Source organism: Stegostoma tigrinum, chromosome 15 (assembly GCF_030684315.1).
Source record: "Stegostoma tigrinum isolate sSteTig4 chromosome 15, sSteTig4.hap1, whole genome shotgun sequence".
NCBI classification, from domain to species: Eukaryota; Metazoa; Chordata; class Chondrichthyes; order Orectolobiformes; family Stegostomatidae; genus Stegostoma; species Stegostoma tigrinum.
Genome location: NC_081368.1, coordinates 48,336,803 through 48,351,975, shown reverse-complemented (window position 1 = coordinate 48,351,975; position 15,173 = coordinate 48,336,803). Strand labels below are relative to the sequence as shown.

At 44.6% G+C, this 15,173-nt stretch overlaps 1 protein-coding gene across 3 annotated transcripts in view; it reads left to right on the top strand.

The window, feature by feature from the left end:
- Positions 1-15,173, top strand: part of LOC125458886 (endothelin receptor type B-like) — a 63,350-nt gene that overhangs the window by 33,980 nt on the left and 14,197 nt on the right. For all 3 annotated transcript variants that reach the window (XM_048544688.2, XM_048544689.1, XM_048544687.2), the window contains exon 2: positions 1,132-1,673. In XM_048544688.2, coding sequence (XP_048400645.1) covers positions 1,200-1,673 — 474 coding nt within the window. In that variant the 5' untranslated portion in view covers positions 1,132-1,199. The remainder of the gene's footprint in view (positions 1-1,131; positions 1,674-15,173) is intronic.

Below are 15,173 nucleotides of genomic sequence, written 5' to 3'. Positions count from 1 at the left end.
AAAAGCAGTGATGTTCTCCTCATGTCTCAGTAGTTGTCCTTCATCATTTTCACAGAAGTAAAATTATTCGGTTATGATTTCATTGCTGTTTATAGGACCCTGCTGTCAAATGACATTTTCAGAGCCTAACAATAATGAGTGCATTTCAAAAGTATATCATTAGCTATAAAAGAATTTAACACATCTGACTTCCAAGAAACACTGTATAAATATGCAACTTCAAACATTTCCTTATTATTATGGGTGAAGGTAAAGGATGTGAGGGCAACGTTTCAGTTTGGAATTGGGGGAAGAAAGGAATTATAGCTTGATTTTTTTATCATCCACAAATCGGGAATGCATTTATCTAGCACCTTTCAGAACTTCTGCATTCTTTTTTGGTGAATTACAAAATCAAGCTCTAGTTCCTTTTCTCCAAATTCCAAACTGAAACATTGCCCTCCCATTCTTTACCTTCATAAGGAAAACAAATTTTGCATTTATCTAGCATCTTTCAGAAATTCAAGTTCCTTCTAAATATCAAGACACATAGTGATTATGGAAAGTACATTTTTAACTTGTTCATTGTTTTTAATCTGCACAGTAGAATCTGTAGTAGGCATTACATGTTTAGTGGAAAATATAACACAGCATGAAAGCAAAGTGCTCCACAAAATGAACTCTCCAGAGCAAAGTTTATTTTAAACTCTGAGCCAAAACAAAATGAAGCTTGCTTTTAACTTTAATTAAAATGGTAAAAGTTATTTACCATTTTGTGTGGTCAGAATGTTTTAAAATTAATTTCAAAGTCCATGGTTCCAAGGATCTATACACTTTTGCAGTAAACAACTGTGACCAGATCCTCTTCAAAGTTTATGTCCTCTTCATTTGACCACTACAGGGTCTGGTGGGATTCATTTCCTCAATTAATCCCCAATGAGCAATGAGTTAGAAAACCCTTGGAAACTTTACCAACCAATGCTCAGCACCAACATATTCCAAAATGGGATCATAATTATCAGAAAATGTAATTGAAAATATTTTTAAAATTCCAACAGCAGAAATTTTTCAGTTATGTTTTTTCTATAAATGTTGAAGGTGAAGTATATTTTTGCAAGATCTTATTTTGTTCTTTGTTTTTTATTTATTTAGTTTCCTGCTGACGAAAGAGATTTCATCATTGTTATTTAAGTACAAATCTACCAATTACTGGTGAATCCATGCCTGATTCCATGGCTGCAGCAAATGTTATGATGTTCCTTGCTCTACTATTAACATGGCAGATTGTGATCATATATGGGCAAGGAGCAGCTTCCAAAAATAATTCCAATAGGAACTTTAGTACAGAAAAATTAATGACAAACAGAATTCCTACTCCAAGCCCACCAAGACCGAAAGATGTCCTGGCCTTTACAGATGGATATCAGAAAACAGCTATTCCCTCAAACAAAGGAATTGGGTCTTCATCTCCTCCTATGTGCATTAAACAGACGGAAATACGACATGCTTTCAAGTACGTCAATTCTGTGGTCTCCTGTGTGATCTTTGCGGTGGGAATCATTGGAAATTCTACATTGCTCAGAATTATCTACAAGATCAAATGTATGAGAAATGGACCGAATGTCTTAATCGCCAGTCTTGCCCTGGGAGACCTGCTCTACATCTTAATAGACATTCCCATTACAGTATACAAGGTATGAAGGATAACAGAGGGGCAAATGGAGAAAATGCATGGTGATGGTGGGAACATAACCAAGCTTTACCATAAGACGGCTACATTCCATGGGTAACTAAGATTAAGTAGGCTCCAAGTTCTCTGAGAAGGAAATGAAATTGGTATACTAAGATGTGTTTGAAAAGAGTCAGATTTTATTGTGGAGGCTTTATAACGAAATGCAATAGATGTTAAATAATTACACTCCAGGAAGAATTAGATTCTTTATGAAGAAAAAATATTATACTAGTTGGGGGAGAAAGCCCAAATCAGATTATATCATGGGGAAAGGAAAGATTATTATTAGTAAAGAAGAAGTAAATAATCATTTAGAAAAGAATAGTTTTCCTTTATTAGGAAGGAGAAATAAAATTTATTTGGGGAAAGGGATTAGGCTCAAACATGGAGCTGGATCAGCTATTGCATCAACTTGGAGTGAACAGAAGTTGAATAGTTAACAACTTAAAATATAATGTTGAACATTGTGAAAACAAGAACCAAAGCAAGAACAATCTTATAATATACTAGTTATAAAAATATGATATATAAGTTTAAAAAAAAATTAGCATATCTGCATAATTGGTGAGAACTGCACTGTAAGTCAAATCACAGAGGAATAATATTGAGTTTCAAAGTAGCTGAACCAATGTAAATGGAATGTGCAAAACCCATTCAACCCAATGCTTTAACTTAAGACTAAGTAGAATCCATTAGTTCATTCGGGTTAATAGCTTGTGTATCTAAAAATAACGCTACAGTTGATACTTAACTATTTCACAGTGCCACTGGTAGTGAACATAAGTGGATATTAATGATGAAACAGAATCCTTCTGTGTTTATAAGAATGTTTATTAAGGATTTCTTAGTAATGCAGATAAATCTGCAAATAACTGGTGATTTAACTCCCGCATGTCTCATCTTCCATTTGTTTCCAATGGTTTTTCTCCCTCTGTTGACTATAACTCTATACCCTACCACCACCACGCCTCCCCCACCTCCCCAACCTTCTCACCATTATTTATGTTCTAACTCTTGGACACACAATCCAGTGGCATGGGATCAGCTTTCACAAGTGTACTAGTAAAACTCAGTATCACTTTCTCTATCACCTTCCAGGCTATTGCTAACCACTCCAACTACCCATGCACTATCGAGAAGTGGAAGTACTTATATTTCCTCCAATTAAATACCAGCAAAATGGACTTATTCTTCTTAGTTTCTATTTCCACTTACAAGTCTCTCTTGTTCAATCCATTAATTTTCACAGCTGTCAACTTAGGCTACATCCATTGATGCACAATGCTCTCCCCCTAGATTTTTACCATTTTCCAAATTGATTTATCATTTCAAAAGCATTTACTATTTATTCCTGGCTGTTAGCAAAATCTAGTCTCCAACTTTATCACCTCAAGATTCAATCTCTTCAATGCTTTCCTTGCCAGCCTCCTGCTTACACCATCTTTAAGAAAGAAATGATCAAACTGCCATAATTCGTGACTCTACATATACATAAGCATGTTCTCATTCTCTAGATCACCAACCCCAGAGAATGTATTTTAAAATCTTTGTTCTCCTCTTCAAATCTTTTGATGACCTCTTCCACCATTAATCAGTAATCCCTTCCAGTTGTATATTCCTGTGCACATCCTGAGAACATATGGTGGGATAACTTATCCAATCTTTATGCTTCACTCTAGCCAGCAGCTCATTGCTCTTCCACAAGGTTTCAGGCTACTGGGTGTAATGAATGGCAGATTGAATTGACTTAAATTTAGGTTAGTCATTAAGATTTAAATATTTCTGAAGTGAGCAAGAATTGTGCTGACAACCAATTTAAGGTTGCAATTGGGCTTACAGTGTGCATATTTGTATGCACTGGAAGCTACATATTTACATACAGGGCACCATTCTTTACAAATGAAGAATATATACACACATTATACCAATGTTTAACAAAATAGGTGATTGCCATCCTTTAGTTAATTTCTCAGAGCAATGCCTTTACTAATCCAAGGGTGTATTTAAATAAAGCCTGGCTGTTATTTGTCTGCCATCATCTACCTGGTGCATTCTACGTGACAATGCTTCTATCAAAGTCCACTTGCCATCCAATCGGCATTCTCTTCTTATCCAGTATAAAATCTTATTCCCGTTTTGATTGTTATTCTTGTGAAATGTTCTGATAAATGCAAGACAAAAAGCTTCAACAAAGGGTGACTTATTTCAGCTATCTGTATAGATTGCTTTGGTTTATTAATATGTATTTTTCAACAATATTAATCTTCTGTACCATTAACAATACTAGTAACACTCAGTATCACTTTCTCTTTGACCTCCCAGGCTATTGCCAATCACCCTAACTACCCATGCACTATCAAGAAGTGGAAGTACTTACGTTTCCTCTGATTAAATACCAGCAAAATGGACTTATTCTTAGTTTCCATTTCCACTTACATGCACAGGGCCATGGTCCCATTGTAAAGTTGTCAGATTGTTGGGAAGAATAGAATTTTACTTAGGGACATAGAGTTTGTGCTCTATGGAAACAGACCGATTGGTCTAAGTCATCCATGCTGAATAGATAACCTAAATAAATCCAGTCCCATTTGTCAGCATTTAGCCCATGTCCCTCTAAATCCTTCCTATCTACATCCCCATCCAGATGCCTTTTAAATGTTGCAGTTGTATCAGCGTCCACCACTTCCTCTGGCAGCTCATTCCATACATGCACCACCCTCCGTGTGCCTTTTAAATCTTGCCCCTCTCACCTTAAGCTTATGTCCTCTGGTTTTGGAGTCCCCCACCCCAGGGAAAAGTCCTTGTCTATTCACCTTATCAATTATCCTCATGATTTTATAAACCTCCAATACTTCAGGGAAAATAGGCCCAGCCTATTTAAGCCTCTCCCAGTAGCTCAATCTCTTCAACCCTGGAAAAATGCTTGTCAATCTTTTCTGAACCCTTTCAAGATTCACAACATCCTTTCTGTAGCAGGGAAATGAGAATTGCATGCAGTATTCCAAAAGTGGCCTAACTAATGACGTGTACAACATAAATATCGCTTTCCAATCGCTAAACTCAATGCATTGACCAGTAAAGGCAAGCATATCAAATGCTGCCTTCACTATCGTGTCTACCTGCAACTCTACTTTCAAGGAACTATGAACCTGCACTTCAAGGTCTCTTTGTATAGCAACACTCCCCACGACCTTCCAGTTAAGCCCTGGTCTGTTTCATTACAGAAGATCGATTTAGGTTTCTTTAATATTAGTCACTTGTACCCAGGCACAGTGAAAAGTGTACAATGTTGTCATGTTCTGGCACCAGAGATAATGAGAACTGCAGATGCTGCAGAATCCGAGACAAGAAAGTGTGGAGGTGGATGAACACAGCAGGCCAAGCAGCATCTTAGGAGCACAAAAGCTGATGTTTCGGGCCTAGACCCTTCATCAGAGAGGGGGTTGGGGAGAGGGTTCTGAAATAAATAGGGAGAGAGGGGGAGGTGGACCGAAGATGGATAGAAGAGAAGATAGGTGGAGAGGAGTGTATACATGGGGAGATGGGGAGGGGATAGGTCACTCCGGGGAGGACAGACAGGTAAAGAAGGCGGGATGAGGTTAGTAGGTAGAAAATGGAGGTGTGGCTCGAGGTGGGAGGAGGGGATAGGTGAGAGGAAGAACAGGTTAGGGAGGCGGGGAAGAGCTGGACTGGTTTTGGGATGCAGTGGAGGGGGGAAGGGATGAGCTGGGCTAGTTTTGGGATGCAGTGGGGGGAGGGGACGAGCTGGGCTGGTTTTGGGATGCAGTGGGGGGAGGGAACAAGCTGGGCTGGTTTTGGGAGGCAGTGGGGGAGGGGGAGATTTTGAAGCTTGTGAAGTCCACATTGATACCATTGGGCTGCACCGTTCCCAAGCGGAATATGAGTTGCTGTTCCTGCAACCTTCGAGTAGCATCATTGTGGCACTGCAGGAGGCCCATGATGGACATGTCATCTAAGGAATGGGAGGGGGAGTTAAAATGGTTCGCGACTGGGAGGTGCAGTTGTTTATTGCGAACCAAGCGGAGGTGTTCTGCAAAGTGGTCCCCAAGCCTCTGCTTGGTTTCCCCAACGTAGAGGAAGCCACACCGGGTGCAGTGGATACAGTATACTACATTGGCAGATGTGCAGGTGAACATCTGCTGAATATGGAACGTCATCTTGGGGCCTGAGATGGGGGTGAGGGAGGAGGTGTGGGGGCAAGTGTAGCACTTCCTGCGGTTGCAGGGGAAGTTGCCGGGTGTGGTGGGCTGGAGGGGAGTGTCGAGCAGACAAGGAAGTCACAGAGAGAGTGGTCTCTGCGGAAGGCAGACAAGGGTGGGGATGGAAAAATGTTTTGGGTGGTGGTGTCGGATTGTAGATGGTGGAAGTGTCGGAAGATGATGCGTTGTATCCGGAGGTTGGTGGGGTGGTATGTGAGGACGAGGGGGCGGGGTGTGAGGGATGTGTTGCGGGAAATGTGGGAGACATGGTCAAGGGTGTTCTCGACCACAGCGGGGGGACGGGGCGGGGAAGTTGCGGTCCTTGAAGAACACGGACATGTGGGATGTGCGGGAGTGGAATGCCTCATCCTGGGAGCAGATGTGGCGGAGGCGAAGGAATTGGGAATAGGGGATGGAGTTTTTGCAGGGGGTTGGGTGGGAGGAGGTGTATTCTAGGTAGCTGTGGGAATCGGTGGGCTTGAAATGGACATCAGTTTCTAGCTGGTTCCCTGAGATGGAGACAGAGAGGTCCAGGAAGTTGAGGGATGTGTTGGATTGGCCCAGCTGAACCCCACCACACCTGGCACCTTCCCCTGCAGCCGCAGGAAGTGCTACACTTGCCCCCACACCTCCTCCCTCACCCCTATCCCAGGCCCCAAGATTACTTTCCATATTAAGCAGATGTTCACCTGCACATCTGCCAATATAGTATACTGTATCCACTGTACCCGGTGTGGCTTCCTCTACATTAGGGAAACCAAGCAGAAGCTTGGGGACCACTTTGCAGAACACCTCCGCTCAGTTCGCAATAAACAACTGCACCTCCCAGTCGCGAACCATTTTAACTCCCCCTCCCATTCCTTAGATGACATGTCCATCATGGGCCTCTTGCAGTGCCACAATGATGCCACCTGAAGGTTGCAGGAACAGCAACTCATATTCCACTTGGGAGCCCTGCAGCCCAATGGTATCAATGTGGACTTCACCAGCTTCAAAATCTCCCCCTCCCCCACTGCCTCCCAAAACCAGCCCAGCTTGTCCCCTCCACCCACTGCATCCCAAAATTAGCCCAGCTCGTCCCCACCTCCCTAACCTGTTCTTCCTCTTACCTATCCCCTCCTCCCACCTCAAGCCGCACCTCCATTTCCTACCTCCTAACCTCATCCCGCCCCCTTGACCTGTCCGTCCTCCCCAGACTGACCTATCCCCTCCCCACCTACACTCTCCTCTCCACCTATCTTCTCCTCTATCCATCTTCGGTCCGCCTCCCCCTCTCTCCCTATTTATTCCAGAACCCTCACCCCATCCCCTTCTCTGATGAAGGGTCTAGGCCCGAAACGTCAGCTTTTGTGCTCCTGAGATGCTGCTTGGCCTACTGTGTTCATCCAGCTCCACACTTTGTTGTCTTGATGTTCTGGCACCGTCTTGGATTACAGAATAAATTACTGTATAAATGGTAAAATACTAAATAAATGAATATTTAAATTGATACCACTGAAACCAAAATAGCTTCAAAAGTTCATTTTTGCCTCTCCATAGTCTTCACCCTCTTTGTTCCCCCAGTCAGCGCCATTCAATATCATCCCCTCAGTCCTGGCACTGTGCTCCTTTGCTGCCACCACCAGTGCCATCACTTCTGTATCCGCTGCTTCTGAGCTGGAGACAGTCACACTGCACGTTTCCTGCACCTTCTCCTTCGACACTGGACATTGGTTGACACCAGTCCTGGCTCATCTTTCGATGCCGCCACCTGAGGTGGAGTGGGGATGGAGGTGCATTGGGCCCCAGCTTCCAGCAGGAGGACGTCAGGAAGGCCCAGGACAAACACAAATTTTTAAAAATAAAAGTGACTAAGCTCCCGAGCTAGCAAGGCAACAATGAAGCTGTGTGGATGCGACTGAGCGCTGCTATCCCTGCCACTGCCATCTCGTGTTTCAACATGTTTCTTTAAATCAGCGGTGCTGTTCAGGTTGATTGATGGTGGTTTCATGTTTGATTGCTGGGTTTGTCTGGGCTGTTTTAAAACCCAGGATTTACTCATTCCCGTTACAGAAACATCAGGCAAGACAACTTTCAATAGAACGGACAGAGTGCAGACAGGTAGCAGAGTGGCTAACTTTCCTCCCCTCAATCTGTGTATGAATAGAAAATCCTTCACCTTGTGAAAGAGGACCACTCACTGTGGGGGATGCCAAGGCCTTCAAGCCCTGATAGGAAATAAAATTCATAGCACTGTGCTGCAGTACAAACACACACATCGCTGCCCCCGCCCCCCCCCCCCCCAATTTAGCACCAATGTAAACAAACTCCTAACAAGTTCAAGGATCTACACTCATTGCACAACTCATTCTCTTTGTCTTATGCAGGCAATAGTGGCACCTCCATCCACAAGCGACCAGCCCCTCCACATATCAGCTCCTTCTCCACCTCTAAGGAAGATGCCATTGATCCCTCAAAGGAAACACTGACAAAGCAATATCCTGCAAACTCCACTAGTTTAGATACTTTCACCTTTGAGGGCACTTTAACTAGATTGGCCTCCTGAGTCTATTGTGGTGAGTACATCACGAGCATAACTCTGAAGCTGGCTGAAGAAGAAACACCTCCAATTAGTGGCACTCAGACTACTTCAAGAGACCTAGTACCAGCATCAACCCCAAACTAAAGCTGATGCCATTGTGTCAGTCATCAATAACTTAGTGCAAGCGCATAGATATAGGAGCAGCAGTAGATTTGTCAGAGACATTTAGTAAATTAGATTAAAGATTGAAGGAATCTAATCAGTACAGTGTGGGCTCTGACAGGCAATTGTTTAGCTATCTAGAGAGATTGGTTGGCAGCTGCCATAGAAAGCCAAGTCTAGCAGAACAATCAGTGAGCGCTTGACATATATGCACAAACTTGACCTCCATTGCTTTAGCCATTGGTGCTCTGCATCAACAGCAAACCAAAACACAATGAGGGCATTTGTCCTCAATTCAGGTACGCCTTCATCTCAAGGATATACGCATTGCCAGGAGGCACCTGGATGGAGGACGAACCATATACGGGACCCCCAGAAGTCTCCTCCCAGGAGGATCCAAAGGTGCCCAGGCCCTCCATCTTTACTGGGTCACCCTTAGCTGTGGAAGTTACCCAGGAAAGTGAAGCTGCATTTGACCAGGAGACTTTTACCACGTCAGAGTTCTTTCGCCACAAATGTCTCTCGTCTGCCCGAATCTTTGAGGCCAACAGGCTCCATTACATGTCTCCTCACCAAATGCAGAACCCTGGGAGTTCATTTAAATGTATTGGGAGGGTAGGGAAAATAAAACTCTCTGAGCACACATTGATGGTACAGATGATGCTTCATTGTTCACAGAATATCACAAGTGCAAATACGTGTGCTCTCTGATCGACAGTCATTTCAGTTTCTCTGCAACATCTTTATAAGGCTATGAGAGCAGCGATAACACCTGTTGTTGCTGGATCCATTCAAGACAAATGCAATAAACCTGTGTGAAATTATCAGAGATGAGGCAGTTTCTGAGTGCAATGACCCATTGCTAGTCACAGCAGAAAGAAATAACACTTTGCCATAGACCTCAATAAAGTAGGACATGAATGCATGTGACTAAAGGAGTCTCTACATGAACCTCTAATATATTAGACCTTGCTCAGACATATGAAGCCCAGTCTATGTCACACAATACATGATGATATCACCAAAGCAGTAGGAATACTACCACCCTGAATCCCCTCTCCTCCACAAATCACCTAGAAACTCAACATTTCATTCTTGAAGTCATATTCTCACATAATTATAGGTCAATGTGAGAGGACAGCAGCTCCAAGCCCGTGTACAACTGATGGCACCTTTGGAATATGAATTGTTGACTGCAGGTGACATTTTAAACATCACCTGCCATCATTTTTGCTTCACAGAAATTAATAGGATTAACTTTTAATAATCAATGACATGGTCAGGATTGCTAGTTGCCAGGATTTCTCACGTACCTTGTTGGTCAATGCATGAGCAGCACGTGCAGATTCATGTGATGGAAGATATGCACCGTGAAATCTGAGTGGCTGATTAATACACTTGTGTCTTGAAGGGCCTCACATTACCCAGACAAAACAGAAAAGTTTATTCCACCTGGGTATTCTGACAGCTATTTTTCATCTTTATTGCACAGTTGAGATTTGGTTAAAAATGAAAGGCTGTTTGAGTCCTGCACCAAAGGATGAATTACAGACTCTGCCAGTTATTCTGTGTGCACCCAAACCCTCAACAACCTTTATGTTAAGTCCTGTAGCTGTTCCTGTCAATGCTATCAGCATTGTCAACACCATCAGTGTCCCCAAATCCCCACCCAATGCTTTCATTTAACCACAATCTCCCCAACTTTTTCCACATTCCAGACCTACTGCATATCCAACATCATTCCCCTCTGTTCATAATCAAAGTGAGGCAGGAAGAGACTTGTGAAGATACCCCCTTCCAAAATATGTTGTGACATTCCAAGCTCCCATCCTTATGGAGGTGCCCTTCACAGTCATTGTCTTCTCTGTGTCTCAGTGCACTGGGTCAATCCTCACACTTGAATTTTCCACTTTCCCATATACAGATTGCACTGCCCTCTGATAAAACTTCCCCCTTAATGTTCACCGTCCAAACCCCAAGACTGATCATTGCTGACTTAGAAGGACAGCCTTAAGCACCTGACTGCTCATGGCCCAGCGCCTGGACTGAGAACAGATTCCTTATTGACTGCAATGGCACCCTCTGCCTGACCAAAACCCCTTCACTCAGATAAAGGCTGCTCTCCTTAGGCATTCAACACTACCATCTTCTCGATGCAGATGCACTGTTTCCTGCATAACTGCTGGTATATTCTGAAGGTGTGGCATTGACGTAACACAGCATCACACAGTAATATTGCTGTACCCTTGAATGTTTCATGCTGGCAACAATAACAAGATGCCTGTGTTTTTGTCTGTGCTACAATGCAAGGTGAAACAGAACTACTGTGGGCCTGTCTCAGGCTTGATGCAGTGCTCCAATGAAGCTCAGTGCAAGCTGGAAGAACAGCTCCTCATTTTCCATTTGGGGACCCTGCAGCCCTCCAGATTCAATACTGAGTTCAACAACTTTAGGTTTTGAGCTCTTCCATGTTCTTATCCAGACTGCCACGTACCAGGCCTTGTTATCACAGTCTGCTATTACACACTATTCTTTGTTAGTCACTAACAGTCTTCATTCATAGCTATTCACCCTCCTAGACAGATCGTCATCCACTCCTTTGTCTGCCCAATTGTTTTTCTCTCTCTTTGGGCTCTATCCCCACCTATCATTTACTCCTTACCCCCTTCCCCCACCTATCTTCTGCATATGAAACAACAATTTCCTGGCTACCATCAGTTCTGAGGAAGGGTCACTCAACCCGAAATGTTAATTCTGATTTCTCTCCACAGACACTGCCAGATGTGCTGAGCTTTTCCAGTAATTTCTGCTTTTGCTACTGTGAGCCTGCAAGTTCTGAATGAAGCAGCAATACACAAAAGGCAAAGCATGTCATTAGTACTGTGAGCATCCAAGTAAACACGAAGTCACTCTGCACTAAGAAAGCAAGCTAAGAGCCCTGAGATGTATTAAGTTCAAATTCATGCAATGGGTGTACATCTCTGCATCAAAGTGACCTGGCAGGAGCATTGCAGTGTAAGGTCCTGGTGAGCTCCAAAATGCAGCATTGTAGAGCTAAACCATAAGTTAGTCTGACATACGCCAAATTACATGATGAGTCTCATGCTTTATTGATGCCAACTTCCATGGACAGAGGTCTAGGCAGTCCCTGTCCATGGTACATGCCCTGAGATGTTGAGGAATGATGATCAACACAGAGGCCTGGAGAATTGGCCTGCAAGCAGCAACCACCAGCACTAGTTGCTCTGAATTTCACATCAGTCTAAATCAACATCATCTAGTTTCTCACCAGAACCTGGAACACAGCAATTGTGTGGAAATGAGATGAGATGAAATTATGGAAACAGGGCTTTCATGCTTACTAGTGGGATTCACATCTAACCCTCGAAAGCTTGAGATTTGTTGTTATCAACATCAAGAATTTCTTTTCATTCTTGCAGTATTTTCCCAATTTTCTTGCCATTTCCACATCATTCACAAGCTGTGAATAACATAGAACAAAGAACAGTACAGCACAGTACAGGCCCTTTGGCCTACGATGTTGGGCCGATCTATTATCCTACTAAGATCAAACTACTCTGCATACCCTACATTTTACTATCCTCCACGTGGCTATCCCAGAGTTGTTTAAAAGTCTCTAAAGTATCTGACTCCACTACCACTGCCGGGATTGCATTCCACGCACCCACCACTCTCTGTGTGTAAAGCCTACCTCTGACATCTCCCCTATACCTTCCTCCAATCACCTTAAAATTATGCCCCCTTATAATAGTCATTTCTGCCCTGGGAGAAAGTCTCCAACTATCCATTCTACCTATGCCTCTCATCATCTTGTAAACCTCTATCAAGTCACCTCTCATCCTTCTTCACTCCAATGAAAAAAGCCCTAGCTCCCTCAACCTTTCCTCGTAAGACCTGCCGCCCAGTCCAGGCAGCATCCTGGTAAATGTCCTCTGCACCCTCTCTAAAGCTTCCACTTCTTTCCTGTAAGGAAGTGACCAGAACTAACACAATATTCCAAGTGTGGTCTAACCAGAGTTTTATAGAGCTGCAACATAACCTCATGGCTCTTTAACTCAGTTCCCCTGCCAATGAAAGCCAACACACCATACACCTTCTTTATAACCCTATCAACTTGGGTTGCAACTTTGAGGGATCTATGGACATGGACTCCAAGATACCTCTGTTCCTCCACACTGCCAAAAATCCTGCCATTAACCTCATATTCTGCATTCAAATTCGACCTTCCAAATATGAATCACTTCACACTTTTCTAGGTTGAATTCCATCTGCCACTTCTTTGCCCAGCTCTGCATCCTGTCTATGTCCTGTTGCAACCTACAACAGCCCTCCACACCGTCCACAACTCCACCAATCTCCATGTCATTGGCAAATTTACTAACTCACCCTTCCACTTCCACATCCAAGTCATTTATAAAGATCACAAAGAACACAGGTCCCAGAACAGATCCCGACAGCACACCACGGTCACTGAGCTCCAGCTAAATAATTTCCATCTACTATCACCCTCTGTCTTCTATTGGATAGCCAGTTTTGTATCCAGAAACCCAAATTTTCCTGAATCCATGCCTCCTTACTTTCTGAATGAGCCTACCATGTGGAACCTTATCGAATACCTTGCTAAATTCCATGTACACCACATCCACTGCTCCACCTTCATTAATGTGTTTTGTCACATCCTCAAAGAATTTAATAAGGCCTGTGAGGCATGACCTCTCCCTCACAAAGCCATGCTGACTATTTCTAATCAAACTGTGCTTTTCCAAATAATCATAAATATTATCTCTCAGAATCCTCTCCAATAATTTGCCCACCAGAGAAGTAAGACTTACCAGTCTATAATTTCCAGAATTATCCCTATTCCCTTTCTTGAACAAAGGAATGACATTTGCCACCCTCCAATCTTCAGGCACTACTCCAGTGGACAATGAGGACACAAAGATCATTACCAAAGGGGCAGCAATCTCTTCCCTTGCTTCCTGTAGTAACCTTGGGTATAACCTGTCTGGCCCAGGGGGCTTATCTATCCTAGATAATGAAATGTGAGGCTGGATGAACACAGCAGGCCCAGCAGCATCTCAGGAGTACAAAAGCTGATGTTACGGGCCTCGACCTTTCATCAGAGAGGGGGATGGGGTGAGGGTTCTGGAATAAATAGGGAGAGGGGGAGGCGGACCGAAGATGGAGAGAAAAGAAGATGGGTGGAGAGGAGAGTATAGGTGGGGAGGTAGGGAGGGGATAGGTCAGTCCAGGGAAGACGGAAAGGTCAAGGAGGTGGGATGAGGTTAGTAGGTAGGAGATGGAGGTGCGGCTTGGGGTGGGAGGAAGGGATGGGTGAGAGGAAGAACAGGTTAGGGAGGCAGAGACAGGTTGGACTGGTTTTGGGATACAGTGGGTGGAGGGGACGAGCTGGGCTGGTTGTGTGGTGCAGTGGGGGGAGGGGACGAACGGGGCTGGTTTTGGGATGCGGTGGGGGAAGGGGAGATTTTGAAGCTGGTGAAGTCCACATTGAAACCATTGGGCTGCAGGGTTCCCAAGCGGAATATGAGTTGCTGTTCCTGCAACCTTCGGGTGGCATCATCGTGGCACTGCAGGAGGCCCATGATGGACATGTCATCTAAAGAATGGGAGGGTGAGTGGAAATGGTTTGCGACTGGGAGGTGCAGTTGTTTGTTGCGAACCGAGCGGAGGTGTTCTGCAAAGTGGTCCCCAAGCCTCCGCTTGGTTTCCCCAATGTAGAGAAAGCCACACCGGGTACAGTGGATGCGGTATACCACATTGGCAGATGTGCAGGTGAACCTCTGTTTAATGTGGAAAGTCATCTTGGGGCCTGGGATAGGGGCGAGGGAGGAGGTGTGGGGGCAAGTGGAGCATTTCCTGCGGTTGCAGGGGAAGGTGCCGGGTGTGGTGGGGTTGGAGGGCAGTGTGGAGTGAACAAGGGAGTCACGGAGAGAGTGGTCTCTCCAGAAAGCAGACAGGGGTGGGGACGGAAAAATGTCTTGGGTTGTGGGGTCGGATTGTGGATGGCGGAAGTGTTGGAGGATGATGCGTTGTATCCGGAGGTTGGTGGGGTGGTATGTGAGAACGAGGGGGATCCTCTGGGGGCGGTTGTGGTGGGGGCGGGGTGTGAGGGATGTGTTGCGGGAAATGTGGGAGACGCGGTCAAGGGCGTTCTCGTCCACTGTGGGGGGAAAGTTGCGGTCCTTGAAGAACTTGGACATCTGGGATGTGCGGGAGTGGAATGCCTCATCGTGGGAGCAGATGCGGCGGAGGCGGAGGAATTGGGAATAGGGGATGGAATTTTTGCAGGAGGGTGGGTGGGAGGAGGTGTATTCTAGGTAGCTGTGGGAGTCGGTGGGCTTGAAATGGACATCAGTTACAAGCTGGTTGCCTGAGATGGAGACTGAGAGGTCCAGGAAGGTGAGGGATGTGCTGGAGATGGCCCAGGTGAACTGAAGGTTGGGGTGGAAGTTGTTGGTGAAGTGGATGAACTGTTTGAGCTCCTCTGGGGTGCAAGAGGTGGCGCCGATACAGTCAT